We start from the raw sequence: 19226 nt of genomic DNA, 5'->3' as shown, positions 1-19226 counted from the left end.
GTTCAATCAAAACCCAAACTAAGAACCACAGTCTTGCTCAGAAGTCACTGCCTTCTTATTCCAGGACCCCAGCTGAAGGATTGGAAACAACCATAACTCAAGCTTTTTGTGGTCTGAAGATGCTGAGTCCTGCTATCAGGAGTCCAGGCAGCTGATGCCCGTTCTATCAGAGGGTCTCAGTCCCCCAGGGTTTGCCCTTTCCTGGCTCCTTCCAGTTCCTGGAGCCCAGGACCCAGCATCCATAGGCTGCTGCCAGAGGCCAGACACCTCCGCTAACTCCATCCTGGCTCATTTGATAGCAAAGAGATCAGGAAATAAAACCATTGACAAGTGGCTGAAGATGCTTGGAGACTGGCCAAAATATAAGAACGGCAAAAAGTAACATGGGGAGGGAGTGGCCCCATGACTGCTCTCTACAGAGCCAGGAGACAGGCGCCCATGGCCGTGACCTGGCACCGTCTGCCTCTCAGCGGGTGGGTGGCACCCTGTCCCCACCCAGAGGACACCAGGCCTGGCTGCCAGCATTTTGCCCATCCATGCAAGCATCGCCTTTCTAGGAGAAAACCTAATACCAGGACCTGGGCCACCCCTAGCTCAGGGGTAGGGACGTGTCCTGGTGACCCGAATAAAGGAATAGGTCCAGGTCAGAGTGCACAACCCTGAGTGCTTCTTCACACTTTCAATTGTTAGGGAGTGGTCTGCCTCTCCCTGGGACCCGAAAAAGGCTGGAGACTTCCAGAACCCTCAGGCTCTGATCCTCCCTGAGTTGCCCCATGTCCTGTCTCACTAAAGCATTTTGTCTGTTTCTGTCTCGCAGGGTTTACAGAGGAATTCCCCCTACCGGTGAGGGACTGGGCGTGCTCACTCCTTCTAGACATTGAGGAAGTCAAGGCTAAGAACCCGGGAGGATACAAGATAAGGCCCTCCCATACTGGGCCAGGGCAGGACAAACAGGTCAGGCCATGTCAGGAGCCCAGGACTCCAGCTGGAGGGAACATTGAGCCCGGGTTGGGGGTGGGGGCTGTGGTCAGACGCATATCCTGGGCACAGACAGTGACTCAGGCACCACAGGTGCACTGGGCTCTGCTGACCCTCCCAGCTTTCAGAAACAAGGCAAAAAAGGAGCTTTCTACAGAAGGAAACCTTCCTCCTTTCCTTCCAGAAGTGCTGATGGTGGGATGACTGCCGTTTGGAGCAGGGAGTCTTTTGTGTGTTCTGAGGCTGCTTCCTCCTCTTGGCCCTGCCCTACAGGTCATGAAGAAGGGCAAGAGGTCCCCACATGATGTTTAGAGAGCGATATGGAGTCAAGGCACGTGTATTTAGAGAACGATTCAGTGTCAAGGCGTTTCGGGGGCTGCAGGGGTCCTAGGGGAGATGGGCAATCCAGAGGGATGGGAGCTTCCCCAGGGCAGAGGCCAGGGTCACCCAGGTGGGCTGACAGAGCCACCAAGGGCTCTTCTGCCCAGGGAGCAGCCAGCATTATGGATTGAGCACCTCCCAGATTCCCCTGGGCTGGGCTGGGGCATTTGGGGCCAGAACCCAGGTGGCTCCTGAGGAGACGCCAGGCAGCAAACAAAATAATGCAGAATGGTGAAAAGTTCTCTCCATGATCCATGGAGGCTGAGGTGGGCAGATTGCTCGAGGTCAGAAGTTTGAGACAAGCCTGATCAACATGACAAAACCCTGTCCCTACAAAAAATATCAAAATTAGCCTTGCGTGGGGGTGTATGCCTGTGGTCCCAGCTACTCAGGAGGCTGATATGGAAATATCAAAGCAACTTGACTCAGGGTTCTGCTAGAAAATATTTAACCAAAATAAAATACCAGTTACCTTCAAAGGGCACACAACACTATTTTCAAAGGTAAACTAAGTTCAGAAACTTTAATATTTCGCAATAGACATTTTCCTCAATTTCTAAAACTAGATACAGAATGAAAATGCTCAGGCCGGGCGCGGTGGCTCAAGCCTGTAATCCCAGCACTTTGGGAGGCCGAGGCGGGCGGATCACGAGGTCAGAAGATCGAGACCACCCTGGCTAACACGGTGAAACCCCGTCTCTACTAAAAAATACAAAAAAAAAAAACTAGCCAGGTGAGGTGGCGGGCGCCTGTAGTCCCAGGTACTCGGGAGGCTGAGGCAGGAGAATGGCGTGAACCCGGGAGGCGGAGTCTGCAGTGAGCTGAGATCCAGCCACTGCACTCCAGCCTGGGAGACAGAGCGAGACTCCGTCTCAAAAAAAAAAGAAAATGCTCAGTTTTCATATAATCGCTTTAGCCAGTCATAGACCTGTGTTTACAAAAGAAAGGCAACAGTGATCCTCTGTTTCAGCACAAAAAGATCTATATCTACTGAAAATTCATTGAAAGACTCTTTATATAACTGTATTTGTCCTTCACTTTCATAGATCACTGGATTTGGGTTCAGCAGTTTTAAAAAATCTCTCTACCCATGTATGAATTCATATATGGATGTATCTATCTACATATGTAGATATGTATGAATGTTTGCATGTATGTGTGTACCTATCTATCTATGATCTATCCAGTCCCTTGGTTCTCATCTGTGATGCCACGATTCAATTAAAGAAAAGCAATATGGCATCACTGCTGTGACACGGTTATTCCACATGCAGTATAGTATAGGATTCGGTCAGCCTTCTCAACCATTTTCTTGTCTACTTGATTTTAGAGTTAGTTCTTACTATCAGGCAGCTACTAATTAGTTGATATTAAAAGCAGCCCTTGTTTAGGCATTTTACTTCAATAATATAGTTTTTATTGTTTAGGCATTTTATAAACTTAACCTTTCTCTTGCTATCTCTCCAGAAAGATGACGAGACTGCATTTATAGTTTTGCAGCTACAGATAATTGTACAAATAACTAAATATGTGGAATTGTTAATTTGTGTCAAGCACTGTACTAGACATATTACATACATAATGTATTTATATAGCCACAGTATAAATTGGTTACCATTATAATCCACATTTTTCAGATAAGGAAAATGAGGCACAGAGAATTTAAGAAATATATGTAAGTTACACTAGTAGGACATAGCAAAACTCACATTTAAACCCACATTTCTCCCCAAAGAGCTTAACTTCCTAACTTTTTATGTTATACTGATTTGGTACTTATCACTTTTGAGTCTGAGTTTTCTCATCTAGGAAGTATACTACTTCATTTATTCATTAACTCTCAGTCGTTTGTCTACTATGTGCTAGGTTATATGGAGGTGCAGGCACAAGGATTAACCAGGAACAAAACAGACTGTGTATGCTGTCAAAGACATAACTTTCCAGTGAGAAGAGTCAGACAGACAGGAAATAAATGACTGTAACATGTCATGTGGTGACAAGAACTTTTATGAAAAATGAAGCAGGCTAGAGAGGAAGTGTTGTATTGGAAGCACTATTTTATACCATATGTGGAAAATTCTGCTAATGAGGCATTTGAATAGCAAGAAGAAGATTCTAGGCAAAAAGTAAGACAAATCTAAGAAGGAGGATATTCTAGGAAGAACGTGTCCATCAGTGAGGCCAGAGCAAAGTGCACAAGGGGAGGATGGTAGACGACAGTTTCAGAGCAATGCCACGAACTAAATCATGCAGGGCCTTGGAAGACATTGTGGTCAGTTACTGTCCAACCAGGAGACTGAAACTGCACAGTAATTTGAATAAGGAAAATTGAAAGTAAATAACTGTTAACTATTTCAGGGAATTATCTCTTAAAGCAGGGGTGTCCAATCTTTTGGCTTCCCTGGGCCACACTGGAAGAATTGTCTCAGGTCACACATAAAATACACGAACACTAATGATGGCTAATAAGCTAAAAAAAAAAAAAAAAGTCACAGGAAAACCCCATAGTGTTTTTTCGTTTTGGGTTTTTGTTGTTCTTATTCTTTTTTTTTTTTTTTTTTTTTTTTTTTGAGATGGAGTCTTGCCCTGTTGCCAGACTAGAGTGCGGTGGCATCATCTCAACTCACTGCAACCTCCGCTTCCTGGGTTTAAGCAATTCTCCTGCCTCAGCCTCCTGAGTAGCTCGAACTACAGTCACACGCCCAGTTAATTTTTGTCTTTTTAGTAAAGACGAGGTTTCACCATGTTGGCCAGGATGGTTTTGATCTCTTGACCTCGTGATCTGCCCGGCTCAGCCTTCCAAAGTTCTGGGATTACAGGCATGAGCCACTGTACCCAGCCTGTTGTTTTGTTTTTTGAGACAGAGTCTTACTCTGTCACCCAGGCTGGAGTGTAGTGGCATGAAATCTGCTGACTGCAACTCTGCCTCCAGACTCAATCAATTCTTGTGCCTCAGCCACCTTAGTAGGTGGGATTACAGGCATGTGCCACCACACCTGGCTAATTTTTGTACTTTTAGTAGAGAGACAGGTTTTCACCATGTTGGCCAGGCTGGTCTTGAACTCCTGAACTCAGGTGATCTGCCTGCCTCGGCCACCCAAAGTGCTGGGATTACAGGCGTGAACCACTGCCACCCAGCCAAAAAGCTCATAGTGTTTTAAGAAAGTTTACAAGTTTGTGTTGGGCCTCATTCAAACCAGCCCTGGGTTGTGCGTTGGACAAGCTTGTGAAAGGCAAAGCAAACACACACACAAAATAGGGACAGCAAAATCAGGGAGCTGCCACTGCACTCTCCAGGGCTTCAGGCAAGCACTGCAGGAAGAAACAAACCTGGAAGAATCTCCCACACACACCAGAGCTGAGTGCTAGACCTCCTTGGAGAGGATGAGGATGTGGCCTGCTTGACAGCAGAGAATTTTGCTGAGTTTCTACACTGACAAAACACTGGGAAGCTGCTCCCCTAGGTGCTGCCTGTGACCTGCTCTGTCCCCAGAGAGATGATTGGCCACTGTTGGCTGCTGTCCCCCACAAGGGAAAGGTAAGAGAAACACTCAGAACTAGAAGGAGCCCCAATCTTCTCCAGCGTCCCTCTAGCAGATGCTACAGATGAAGTTTCACACCGTGCCGCAGACAAGGCAAAGCCAGCAAGCAGGGTAAAGGGAGGAGGTTTGGAACTGATGGTAATCAGCTCAACAATGCAAGAAAAATGACTTTTCTTTTGGAAAACATCACTGATCATTAGAGAAATGCAAATCAAAACCACAATGAGATGCTACCTCACACTAATCAGAATGGCTATTACTAAAAAGTCAAAAAATAACAGATGCTGGCAGCGTTGTGGAGAAAAAAGGAACACTTACGCATTGTTGGTGGGAGTGTAAATTAATTCAGCCATCGTGGAAGACAGTGGTGATTCCTCAAAGACCCAAGACAGAAATACCATTCAATGAAGCAATCCCATTACTGGGTATATACCCAAAGGAATATAAATCATTTAATTATGAAGACACATGCATGTGTATGTTCTTTCCAGCACTAGTCACAATAGCAAAGACATGGAATGAACCCAAATGCCCGTCAATGATAGACTGGATTAAAAAAATGTGGTATATATACATCATGGGGTCCTATGCAGACATAAAAAAGAACGAGATCATGTCCTTTGCAGGGACATGGATGGAACTGGAGGCCATTATCCTTAGGCAAGCTTATAAGTGTGAGCTAAATGATAACACATGGACACATAGAGGGGAATGACAAACACTGGGGCCTTTCGAAGGGTGGAGAGGTGGGAGGAGGGAGAAGAGCAGGAAAAAAAAACTAGTGGGTACTAGGCTTAATACCTGGATGATGAAACAATCTATACAACAAACCCCCATGATACAAGTGTACCTACGTAACAAACCTGCGTATGTACCCTGACCTTAAAAGTTAAATTTTTTTGAAAAAAGACGAGTTCTGCCCTTGTTCAAAGAATTTGAGCCAAAGAGCCAAAAGGTGACATTTTAAATATTTTCGAAAAATCAGCTAGGTGGCTTCATGGAAAGACAAAAGGAACAATAGAAGGAATAAAAAGCATCTAGAAGGACAGGCTACTAATCGAGACCTGAGATGACAGATGGGCAGGGGTGGTAGCAGTAGACCGGTAAGAGATGCTTGGATTCACAGTATGTTTTTGTTTGTTTGTTGTTTTGAGACAGAGTTTCCTCTGCTGCTCAGGCTGGAGAGCAGTGGCACAATCTCGGTTCACTGCAAGCTCCTCCTCCGGGGTTCACGCCATTCTGCTGCCTCAGCCTCCCCAGTAGCTGCCACAACAGGCGCCCGCCATCGCTCCCGTCTAATTTTTTTGTATTTTTAGTAGGGACGGGGTTTCACCGTGTTAGCCAGGATGGTCTCGATCTCCTGACTTCGTGATCCGCCCGCCTCGGCCCCACAAAGTACTGGGATTACAGGCGTGAGCCACCGCGCCTGGCAGTATTCACAATATGTTTTAAAAGAATCACAACACTATCTACTGATAAAATGGTTTGGCGTATAAGAGAAAGAAAGTAGTCCCAGAGGATTCCAGATTTCTTATGGAAGAATAGAAGTGACATTTACTGGATGTTAAAGACTGAATAAAAGTGAAAAACAGTGAGCTTCTCACTTCAAGAAAAACTGACAATATCCTATATGTCAGTGATAAAATTTAAAATCTGAATTAAAAAAAAGAATTTTCAAAAACTTTTATCAACTACTTGAGCCAGACTGCTGTCCAAACACCTAAAGATTTTTCTGGTTAGGGTGACCATGATTTAACAAAGCTGTTGTTTATTTTACATTGTATAATGAAATGTGCCAACAGTTAAAAGATCTGCTTAACTCCGTGAAACAATGTCTAATGGATGATATTATAAAATTGGGCATGGGTAAAAATTATAAGTGTAAGATAGAACAACAGATTTTAGAGTAAAATTAATCTTTTTAAAATCTTAAGAGTTTTAGGAGTTTTCATATTTAAGTTTCCAGATTCCACATTACAGCTAACTTTTAAGAAACTACCCCTTTAAAATTTTCAGTGTAGTATCAAAAGAAGATTGTCCCTCATTACCTGAAAAGGTTATTAAAATACTTCTCCCTTTCTATTTTTCTCTGTCAGACCAGACTTTTTCCATACACTTGTTTAAACTCAATAACATATTTTAACAGATTATATGTGGAGTTAAATAAGATAATCCAGCTACAATCTATTAAATCAGATATTAAGGAGCTTAATAAAACTAATATCACTCTTCACATTAATTTCTATTTTGTTTAATTTTTCATGCAAATGTGTTACTTATGTTAACACATAATGAGTTTGTCATCATTGCTTTGAATCAACTCATATACTTCTTTCAAGTTATTAGACTCAATTTTAATACGGTAAATACCTAAACATATAATGCAGATAAATCAAATGACTTTGTGGCCCCCAATAATTTTTAAGATTTTAAAGAGTTCCTGATGCCAAAAATTTTGAAAACTTGTCTTTATTCTTTTGTACTGTAATTTTTATTCCATTTTCAAGACTACATACTTGCTGTCCAGAAAGATTCACGTTGACAGAAAATTGAAAACTAACCATAAACTCAATACAGAGAACATTACTAAATTAATAAAAATGTGTATTTATCTCTTTTAAAATTTGTGTCATGTTTGACTAGAAGAACCTTACTTACATTATCGATTGTATTTTTTTTCCCTTAACCTCTGAATTTGGAAATATCATGCAGAGATGTACCTTTAACAACTCTTTCAAATTTTGTTTATATCGTCAAGGGCTACCAAGGATCACATTTATCCAAAAATGTAAAGAAAGAAATGATAGAAACACAATATTTGTCCCTTGGGAACTATGGGTTTAAGTTCTGAAAGGAAATGTCTAGTTGCCTTAATGTAAATAAGAATTTTCTTTTTTCTGCTACGAGGTATAGTATTCCACCTTGTGCTACTCATGTTATTTGGCTTTCATGAATTTCTGTCCTTCCCTATTTTCAGAGCACATGCATTTCCTAACATCTTCATATTTCTACTGCGTCCATCCGCTAAGCTTTCCCTAACTTGTAAAATAACATAATGCCTTGGAAATGAGAACAAAAAACATGGACTCCCCCAAGTCAGCAAGGTGAACTTTCACTCTTAATTTAAGTTTTAGACTGTAATCATATGCAAAAAATATGAATATACTGCTTAAATGAAACAATCATCTATAAATTTAATACCCAGGTCAAAATCATCATGAAATATACATCTATAAATTCAATATCCAGATCAAGTTTCCTCAACAGTCTAGAATTTCCCATCTGCCATTTCCCCAATCACAATTTACCCTCAATAGTAGTCGCTGTGCAATCTCCTACCACTTTCTCAGGTGCTTTTTGTCTTGACTGCTTTTTGTTCCCTTTTCTCGGCATTTCTTGCCTTCTTTTGATGAATGTAGATTTTCTTAAACATTCATTTTATTCCCTTTGGTTTGGAATTCATACACTCTTACTCTCTTGTTACAAATTTACTAGAAATTACAATATATTTTTTGACTTATCAAAATTTAATAGTTATTAATACTTTTACCATTATTCTGGAAAATGCAAGGAAGGACCTTATCCCTTTTTTTTTTTTTTTGAAACAGTCTCACTGTGTCACCCAGGCTGGAGTGCAAGTGGCTTGATCTCGGCTCACTGCAACCTCTGCCTCCTGGGTTCAAGTGATTCTCCTGCCTCAGCTTCCTCCCAAGCAGCTGAGACTAGAGGCGCCCACCACCACGCCTGACTAATTTTTGTATTTTTAGTAGAGACAGGCTTTCACTATGTTGGCCAGGCTGGTGTTCAGTTCCTGACCTCATGATCCACCCGCCTCAGCCTCCCAAAGTGCTGGGATTGCAGGCATGAGCCACTGTGCCCAGCCCTGTTTTCCCTTCTCACATGTACTTGTACTTGTGTGTGAATTGGGTCTGTGCTGTGTATTTAATATCCCCAAGGTGTTGCTGTTTTAGTCCATTTGTGTATTGTCAAGATATCTGCCACTTCTGCTGCTCTCCGTTCATCCCTGAATCCTTGAAAACATTTATTTGTGATCATTTTGCTTTTTCTTCTCAATAAACACGCTTTAGAATTTCATTTAGGATCTATCTGCTGATAAAAAAAATTATGTCAGTTTTTACGCATCTGAACATGTTTTAATGTTATCTTTGTTTTTAAAAGATACTTTTGTTGTGTAGGGAATTTTTTGACTAGCGATTAGTATCTTACATCACAGCGAAGCTCTAGTAATTTCTACTTCTTGGTTTTCTGCAGCTTCATTACCAGGAGTTTGTCTTTCTGAAATTGCAGGTTATTATATTTCATTAACTTTAGAAAATTCTCAGCAATTGGGCCTTTAAATATTTTTCTGTCCCATTCTTATTTTCCTCTCTTTTCTTCGGTGTATATTAGATTTTATTATTAAATATCCTCAGTGACTCTTAAACTCTTGTATCCATATCTTTATGAATGTATGTATAAACATGCATATTTTTCTGGTTAGTTTCTTATGATATCAATTATAATCCACTGCTTCTTTACTCAGTTGTCTCATTTGCTGTTAAACTCATCTATTGAGTCACCTTTTTCTTCCTCACATTTTTTAGTCTTAGAATTTTTTTGTTTTTTTACCCTAATCTGTCACTTTTATAATTTCCACTTTCTTCTTGAAATTTCCAAGCTTGACCTCATGTCTTTGAATATAGTAATTCTAGTTGCTTTGAGGCATTTTTTTTTTCCTCCTTGGCGTCTGTTTATTCCTTCTCACAGTGTCTTTTTTCTTCATTGACCTTCGTATCTTTGAGCAAATGTACAAAAGATAGTGGGTGAACAACTGGTTTTGGCCGTCTTTAGAGGCCCAGATAATGTTTCCTTTCTCAAATGATTGCTATTGGCTCATGCCAGAAGGATAAGGACAGTCAAGTCCTGAATTACTTTCATAAAAATTTGGAGTTGGAACCTTTTCGGGGCACTCAGGTGGAGAGCAGCCAGCCTGCTGTGGTGACTGGGTGAATTCTAGTTCCTTCTCACAGCTTTAATGCACCAGCAGCCTTTAATATCCATGACCAAACCCGGGGCCTCTGCAAGACTAGCAGAGGTTTAACACAACCTGGTAGATATCCCATCTGAAGTAACAAATGGCTCCAGGGCAAAGCAGCTCTTATTTCTCTAGATGCTGTCTCTCTCCAAATCTCAGCCTGACAATTCTTGGCTGTGCACTAATTTAGTGTTAAAAAAAAATTATATTATTACCTCCGATATTTATTTATTTATTTAATTTTTTATTTTTTTGTGATGGAGTCTTGCTGTCACTGTCACCCAGGCTGGAGTACAGTGGCACAATCTCGGCTCACTGCAACCTCCACCTCCGAGAATCAAGGGATTCTCCTGCCTCAGCTTCCCAAGTAGCTGTGACTGCAGGAGCATGCCACTACTAATTTTTGTATTTTTAGTAGAGACGGGGTTTCGCCATATTAGCCAGGCTGGTCTCGACCTCCTGACCTCAGTGATCCACCCGCCTCGGCCTCCCAAAGTGCTGGGACTATAGACGTGAGCCACCGTGCCTGGATCTGATGTGTTTTAAAATGTGATTTTACATACAAAAACTAATTTAAATTATTCTAGGGTATCTAGTCTGTCTTTATCAGAAGCCTAAGGCTGACATTTATTCATCATAAAAGACGATATTTGAAATTTTCTTTCACTTGTGATCTGTTTTGCTGTCGACCTCACAAAGTTATCTTATAAAAATGTTCTTGATTATGTCTGATAATATTGTTTTGACAAATAATTTTTTCTTTGTGCCATTCTTGAAACTTTTATGTTGTAAATGGTTAGATGAAAAGAAGAACTATTTTAAACTGGTGTTACAAAGCAGTGCTTACTAAGGACCTATGTGTTAAAAGAGAAATGGCAATATTTGTCAAAATGTCTATGCAAGTACCTAATTTGAATGTATGCTATACTGCAAATAAAATGTTTCTATTTATAAATGTCTTATTTTTTGTCACAGCATAGAATGGAGTGGAGAAGGAATAAAGAAATCTGTAACCAGTGTCATCAATCAGTTGTAAACCCCAGCCTCCAAATTATGTTATTAATCGTTGGTACTGAGAGTTCACAGTGAAATAGAACAATCAGAAAACATGGGCAAATAAAATCGTTAAAAACTCATCTCTATGATATGCCATGTTCTGAATAGGCAGTTTCTGAGTGTCCGGGCAATCTGTACAAGAAAGAGAGTTGTTATTTGGTCAGGACACATGCATTTTTCAGTCTAGAAGAATGTCATCATTTTCTTGAATTGCAGTGTTCCCACTCTGTATCAAACAGCAAATACCTCTGATTCCTAAGTCAACAGCATAGTTATTACTTGATTTTTTTCCAAGTGAATAAAATGAAAAATAAATTGTTATGTCACAGTCCCAAAAAACTACTGGTATATGGAATAGTTGAGATGATAGAACATGATTTTACAACTCCAAACTGAAAATACCTATCCAAGCAGTTGCATCCCTGAAAAACTATTATATTGTCTGGCAAAAGACTCTCTCAGGATAGGAAGATTTCTAGATTTTTCTAGAAATAGAGACAGGGATTAAATTTTATGTGGCCCCAAGAAAAGGAATCAGAATTGAGTATTGTCAATGATTGCTTATGGGCTTGAGAATTAAGAAAAAAAGGACCCCTCCCCACAGGTACTAACAGTTACATAACCACCGGGTGTCATGGAACTAATTTGACATACTGAAATAATTTTCTATAATCATTCAGATTTGTTTACGACAAATCAAATTATAGCTATGAAATTCATACTTATGTAAGTTACAAGTCAAATCTTATTTTAAAGTACATTCAAACTCTTTGAAGATTTAACAATGACAAAGCAATTGACTGGGAAGTAGTATTGTTAACCATTCAACTGACTATTTGACCTAAGAATACTGTATGGACATATATTTAACTTATATTGAAACAAATGAACATGTTTGTTTATACCATATAGTTATAGTTTTATTTGATTTTTTAAATAATTCAACCAAAACCATCAATCCTGAAGTATCAAACTCCAGTGACTTCAGCAATTCTACTTTTGAACTCAGTCATTTGGTAACAAATGTAAGTAAAATAATTTTGGCCAGGCGCGGAGGCTCACACCTATAATCCCAGCACTTTGGGAGGCCGAGGCGGGTGGATCACAAGGTCGGGAGATCGAGACCACGGTGAAACCCTGTCTCTACTAAAAATAAAAAAAATAAGCTGGGCGCGGTGGTGGGCGCCTGTAGTCCCAGCTACTCTGGAGGCTGAGGCAGGTGAATGGCATGAACCTGGAAGGCGGAGCTTGCAGTGAGCCAAGATCGTGCCACCACACTCCAGCCTGGGCAACAGAGTGAGACTCTTGTCTCAAATAATAATAATAATAATAATAATAATAATAATAATAATAATAATAATTTCATGCTAACCCTCTCCATTTATTTCAGAATCAGAACATTTTACCTTGGCTGATTATTAAGCAATGTTCTCAGTATCATCTAATATTTATGTTCTTTGCAAATGCAAGCACTGAACACTGATGTTTTAAATAACATCTTGTTTTTAAAAATCATGTATCGTTCATGCATCTGTAACCATCTGATCAATGATCGGAAAACGGGAAAGTGAGTATCAGTGGGTTTCTCTGGGAGACGCACATTTAATTGACTGGGCCCCTCTGAATTTCCATCTAGAATCTTCTGAGATTAATGTACAAGTGATCACTCTGTATAAAAGCAGCTTAAAATACTGGACATAGATTCAGTATCAGAACACTTTTCAACTACAGTGTGACGTGCACAATTGCTTTGTCTTTCTTGAATATTTTCTCTCTTCCACTTGGTTAAGAATTGAGCAGATTGTGCTTTTCTGGAGACAAAAAAACAATGTTGGAAACCAAGTTCTATTTAACAAAATTAAGTGATTTGAGCAGAAATAGATTTTGAACTTAATTCTACAGTACATGTTTCACAACAAATTTCCTTGTATTAATGGTAGGCCATTTCACACACAGAGCAAGTTCGAGCATCGCAGAACACAGCTAATTCTGCTAATGTATCACAATCACAGAAATACCTGTGCTAAATAACCTTGTCCTATTTTCATGAAAATGAACAGTGTTCAATAACTCTCAAAATATTTTATTTCATGCTGATTCAGATTCTTTCTAACCATTTTTTCTGTGATGTTGCTTCCACAATAACATAGAATGCTTTTAAAAAGACAAATGTAGTTTGTTTTCATGTATCTTTTTCAGATACTCTCCTTAAGAAAGCATGGTGACTTGCAGTTATTACCATGCGTGTTTTTTTTTTTTTTTTTTGGCTAAAGGATATAATTTGTTTTAAAAAGCCAATCCAAACACTGTCCTATGTGTATATAGGGTGGCCATGCTGTTAAATTTGCATATAGAGACTGTCAGTGACTGAGAATGACTCAAATTGCAACCTCCTGTTTTAATGTTGCAAAGGTTGCCTATGCCTGATGCTGTGTTAAATACCCACAGCTTGCACGGAGGGAACTAACAATGGACCTTTTCACTGGGTGGTGGTGCAGTTGTGCTTCCAGAATCTTCATCCACTTTACTTCATAGTACAATAAGATGAAAACAAAACACAAACCGCCTGATTTCCAAGAGCTTATTTAAAACTAAAACCACGTGAGACTTAATAATTCAATTTATTACAGTTAGTATAGTACACATTAGATATGGATGACATACCTGCAGTAAGTCATTTAAGCCTAGTAAATATCCAGATGACAACATCTGTTTAAGAGCAGCATTGATAATTATATACGAGGAAGTCATGTTAGCGTTCCACAACAAATTAAACAGATGAAGTCTGTGAAATTATCTATGCTACTCTATATAACTCTATATAACAGATGGGAAAAGCTTGGTTAATAGTGCGGATACTGACTTGTGTTCCTGACTCATAGGCGGTGCTCAGATACATTTAACCCACTGTCTGACAGTGTGAATGAACGTGTGCTGTAAGTGAACCCCTTTTGGGCATGAGGTTAATTATTTTCTGTATGAGTACATTAAATCATTTTGTTTTCCAAGTAAAAATGAAGCCTTCAATTTGATTGAATAAAATACAAGAGGTGCACTACCATGCCCGGCTAATTTTTTTGTTTATTTTTCTATAGGCAGGGTTTCACCATGTTGCCCACGCTGGTCTGGGATTCCTGAGTTCAAGCCATCCACCTACCTTGGCCTCCCAAAGTGCTGGGATTACAGGTGCAAGCCACTGCAACTGTCCTAAAATACAAATTTTGCTTAATTTCTGCACTTGATGTTCTGGTACAGACATTTCCTTGGAAATACAATATAGTTAGCTGAAGCCTTTTCATGGGGAAATAAGATCAGTAAGTACTCCAGGATTTTAAACTAGAATGCAAAAGAAGAAAATATTTTTTAAAAATGTAGGGTAATATAAATCCTTTACATTTAACTGCTTTTTTTTACAAGCAATAATAGTTATCATTAACCAATTAGTTTATGTCAAGTTCACCTGTGTTAATACACATAAACTTCTATGAAGTTCTATAATGCCAAATAAAAAAGCAACATTTAGGTTTAATATGTATTTTATATAGGCATAACTCAACATTACAGGATTGCATTTACAAATTTTCTTGACTCTAAGCATGAAGTTACGTTAAAAGACTAAGGCAATTTAATTGTTTTTGGGTTTTTTATATTAAGGAAACCTAAATTTGTATGAGTGAATTAATTGAATTAATTACATTTTCTCATCGGATTATCAGTTTACCCCATCTTTGTTAAAATAACATGCACTGCCCTACAAAATGAATGCCGTATTCACAATCATGTTTCTGCCACATTCTTAAAGATCTGGGGAAACAAATGCAATCTAAAATCAGAGATTCCATGTTCAATGACAAAGCTACACACCTCTATTTTTTCCCCAGTGAGCCTTTTGGAAAAGTCTTTTAATTACATATCAAAGTGCGCTTCAAGGAAATGCGATCTTTTCGTTTATAGCTGGTGAACAGCATGCAATTTGATAGCACCGTCACTAACAATCAGAGACTGCTCTGGATCTAAGTACTAAAAATGACCCACACTGCAATCGCAAAATATTTCGAAGTGGGAATTTATTGAACAAAGTTAGGCCGGGACTGTAAAGCAACACTTGATTCTTTAGCTCCAAGACGACGACGTTTAAACATTAGTATCACTGTTGTTTCTTTTTCCCCCAACTCTTCTCCCACGCTGCCTTCTTCTCCCCCACTACCTTCTCCCACCGTCTTTCCCCGCTTCCCTTCTCCCTCCCTCCGCCCTCCCCTCTTCTCCCAGCACTGTCTTCTCTCTCAGCCCGTCTTTCTGCCTTTTTCTTCCCCTCTCCCCACCTCGTTCCCTGCCTCATCCTCTTCTCTCCCACCGATCTTTTTCCCCTCTCCGTCTTTCCCCAACGTCGTCTTCGCCACTTTCTCCTCCCTTCTTCTTCCCCGCAACCCGTCCTCTTCCCCGCAACCCGTCCTCTTCCCTTCTCCCTCCCCACCCTTTTCTTCCCCTCTCCCTCTCCCCTTTCCAACCGTCTTCTTCCCCACCTTCTGCCCTTTCCCTCCCCTCTCCTTCCCGACCCTTCTCCTTTCCCACCTCTCCCTTCCCCACCTTTTCCCCTTCTCCTTCCTCAACGTCTTCTCCCCTCCTCCTTCCCCACCGCGGTCTTCCCGCATCCTCTGCTGCCCTCTCCCCACCGTCTTCTTCCCGCACCTTCTTCTCCCCCGCACAGTTTTTTCCCCTTCCCCACCGTTTTCTTCCCCTCAGTCTCTCCGCCTCCTCGCAGCACCGGTTCCTGTGGCGGCACCTTTTCCTCCCACCTCCCTCTCCCCACGGCCTCCCCCACCCTCCCCTCCACCCGCTCGCTTTCCCCCTCCACCTTCCCGCCTATTCCCGCAGCAGCGCCTTCCCACCGCTCCCTCTTCTCCCCGCCCCTCCACCGTCTTCTCCCGGCCTATTACCGCAACCGTTTTCTTCCTCACCCCGCACCGTTTTCTTCCCGTCTTCCCACCTCCTCGCAGCAGCGTCTGTCTGCCGCAGTCTCTTCCCACCCTCTTCTCCTCTCCCCATCGTCTTCTTTCTCAGCTTATTATTCTCCACCATCTTCTTGTGGCCTCCATCTCCCCACCTTCTTCTCGCAGCAGCGACTTCCTGCCGCGCTTTTCTCTCCCCTCAACCCCATCTTCTCTCTTCCTCTCCCCACTCTCTTCTCCCCACGCCATCTTCTCCCTTCACCGTCTTCTCCAGGCGCCTTCCCCACAACTGTTTTCTACCCACCTGTTTTATTCCCCCACACCGTTTCCTTCCCTTGTCCTCCCACCGTCTCGCAGCAACGTCTGTCACAATCTTCTTCCCACCCTCTTCTCTCCCTCTCGCCATCGTCTTCTTTCCCAGCCTCTTATTCTCCACCGTTTTTTTCCCCTCCCCACCATTTTCTTCCCGTTTCCATCTCCCCACCTTCTCGCAGCAGCGACTTCCTGCCGCGCTTTTCTCTCCCCGCACCCTCTTCTCCCCGCTTCCTCTCCCCACCGCCTTCTCCCCCTATCATCATCTCGCCCACTCCCTTCTCCGAGCTCTCCCACTGCCTTTCACTTAGAAGCCCTCCACGCGTGCGCGCGCCTGTGTCCCTGCGCCCGTTGTGTCTCTGCGCCCAGGCAGCCCCTGAGCTGGGCCCCTGAGCTCCGCCCCAGCAGCCAGCTGGAGACCCCGGAGAGTCGCTGCTGTGCCACCGCGGCTGCCGCCGCCGCCGCCACCTCAGAACTGAACAGTGTTGGCTGCGGGCGGAAGTCAGTGGGGCCCAGAAGACTGCGGGGAGAAGGGGAGGAGGGTATGGAGAAGGTAGGAAAGAACCTTGGAAAGTCGGAGAGGGAGAAAGGAGGGTGGGAAAGAAAACAGTGAGGACACGGCAGGGCTCGGTGGCTCATACCTGTAATCCCAGCACTTTGGGAGGCTGAGGCGGACGGATTACAAGGTCAGGAGTTCGAGAGCTGCCTGGCCAACATGCTGAAACAGTCTCTACTAAAAATACAAAAATTAGCCGGGCGTGATGGCGACCATCTGTAATCCCAGCTACTCCAGAGGCTGAGGCAGGACAATCGCTTGAACCCGGGAGGCGGAGGTTGCAGTGAGCTGAGACCGTACCATCGTACTCCAGCCTGGAGTTTTATTTATCTCAAAAGAAAAAAAAACTGTGGGGAGAGGGCGAGGGGAAGAAGATAGTGGGAAAGAAGACCACCGAGAGAGGGAGATGTGGGGAGAGTTCTATTGTTTCACTCAACGTTCCTCAGTTAAACTGTTTTCATAAGTTCTGTATTTTCAACTTCTGCTCTTCGAGTCGGTGTATTCTTTTCTTCCTCCATCTCGTTATTCAACACCAAGTTAGAACTCCAACGACCTTTGTCTCTCTCTTTTTTTTTTTTTTTTTTTTTTTGAGACGGAGTCTCGCTCTATCGCCCAGGCTGGAGTGCAGTAGCCGGATCTCAGCTCACTGCAAGCTCCGCCTCCCAGGTTCACGCCATTCTCCTGCCTCAGCCTCCGGAGTAGCTGGGACTACAGGCGCCTGCCACCTCGCCCGGCTAGTTTTTTGTATTTTTTAGTAGAGACGGGGTTTCACGGTGTTAGCCAGGATGGTCTCGAGCTCCTGACCTCGTGATCCACCCGTCTCGGCCTCCCAAAGTGCTGGGATTACAGGCTTGAGCCACCGCGCCCGGCCTTATTTTCCTGTTTTTCTTCTCAGAACATTCCTAAGGCTGGTAACACTTTACAATGTTGCAAACTCTGAATCCTATTTCCTGTCATCTGCATGCTTTCCCATTGAGATATCAGGAGATTTTCACCCTATTATTTTGTTTACACTAGGAACATTTCAGCTTGACCAGACCTGTTTTCTACTTAATTTTTTTCAACTTCAAACTTGACAAACCCCAATGTGCTCCTTTACCAATTGTTTCTGTCTCAGGGATTAGTTTCTTGTTGCACTGTGATACACATGAAGCCATATACCTTTTTCAGCTCATTATCCCCAGAATGTTTTTGTGCATTATCAACAGAATAGACACCTAATATTTCTAAATTTTTGTTGTTCTTCCTCGCCACAAAACAGCAATCACTTTTTTTTTTAGCATGATGTACATGCCCTTCTATCATCTTGCCCTAAACTATTTATCAAATCTTATTTCTTCCCACTCCCCCATTTGTTTCCCACGCTGTGGCCGTTCAGAACTACTTAGAGAGCTCTGTCAACTGTCCATGCTATTTTATAATAATCAACACTAATGAAAAGAAAAGGGGATTTATAGCAGAGGCAGAACTCATTATTTTCTAAAAAATACATGCATATCTCCCATGTTGGATAGTGTCCCGCAGAAAGTCATGTCCACCTGGAACCCAAGAATGTTGAGCTATTCGGAAACAGTGTCTCTGCATACACACTTGGTGAAGATGAGGTCACAATACATTAGGGTGGCCCGTAAAGCCAATGGCTGTGTCCTTACAGGAAGGTTGTGGGAACATACAGAGACCTACAGGGAAGATGGCCATGAGACAAGGGAGGCAGAGTCTGGAGTTATGCTGCCTACAGTCACGGAATGCCAAGGAGAGCTGGAAACTACCAGAAGCTAAGAAGGAGATTTTACCTGAAAGCCTCCCAAAGAAATCAATCATAATCACACCTCCCTTTTGAATTTCTGGCCTCGTGAACTGTGAAAAAATAAATTTGTATCGTCTTAAGCGCCGCGGTTTGTGGTCATTTGTTCTGTTCCTAGCCTTAGGAAACTAACACAGCATGCTAAGGGAAAAGAAGAAAATTCTGCATAAAATGTCATTTTCCTTTAAACAACTACTATTGACAGTAAATGAGTATTCTTCCAAGATTCATATGCAGAACATACATGCAGCCCAGAACATTTTTGGAGACCCATGGCATAAGTGATACGATCAATAAAATCCAAATATTAACCTGCCAAAAGAGTTATTTTTTCTTTTACAGTCATTTAAAGGTAATAAGCAAAAGTCATGAGCCCTATAAAAATTAATCTATTCATTTGTTGTCACTTGATACTTACGACCCATTGACATATTTAGGTTTTTAATTCTTTGTACAGATTACGGTTTGTCTTGCACTCTAATTTTATTGCACAACAAATTTTTTATTTATCATATCTAAGTTGTTTCTTAAATGTAAATAACTTTGCACTTGAAAATACTCAGACTTCTGTCGACATTCTCATAACAGCTTCTAGTTAATAAAAACCTAATTC

At 41.7% G+C, this 19226-nt stretch overlaps 1 protein-coding gene across 1 annotated transcript; it reads left to right on the top strand.

The window, feature by feature from the left end:
* The first annotated feature begins 438 nt into the window (after positions 1-438).
* LOC115894943 lies at positions 439-18768 on the top strand. Its single transcript, XM_030924108.1, has 4 exons — positions 439-643; positions 818-843; positions 16363-16806; positions 18464-18768. Exons 1-4 carry the CDS (start codon positions 439-441, stop codon positions 18647-18649), a joined length of 861 nt encoding a protein of 286 aa, XP_030779968.1. The 3' UTR covers positions 18650-18768.
* The last annotated feature ends 458 nt before the right edge of the window (positions 18769-19226 follow it).

This window comes from Rhinopithecus roxellana, chromosome 19 (genome assembly GCF_007565055.1).
Source record: "Rhinopithecus roxellana isolate Shanxi Qingling chromosome 19, ASM756505v1, whole genome shotgun sequence".
Lineage (NCBI taxonomy): Eukaryota > Metazoa > Chordata > Mammalia > Primates > Cercopithecidae > Rhinopithecus > Rhinopithecus roxellana.
Note: the sequence above shows the minus strand (reverse complement) of the source record. Positions and strands in the feature narration are given on the sequence as shown.

Excerpts from the sequence above, each read along its gene's own strand:
- LOC115894943 (XM_030924108.1), top strand. The coding sequence starts at position 439 with ATGGCCGTGACCTGGCACCGTCTGCCTCTCAGCGGGTGGGTGGCACCC. Across the intron at positions 644-817 it reads GAATAAAGGAATAGGTCCAG|GGTTTACAGAGGAATTCCCC; the intron begins GTCAGAGTGCAC and ends TCTGTCTCGCAG. Across the intron at positions 844-16,362 it reads CAGAGGAATTCCCCCTACCG|CCTCTTATTCTCCACCGTTT; the intron begins GTGAGGGACTGG and ends CTTCTTTCCCAG.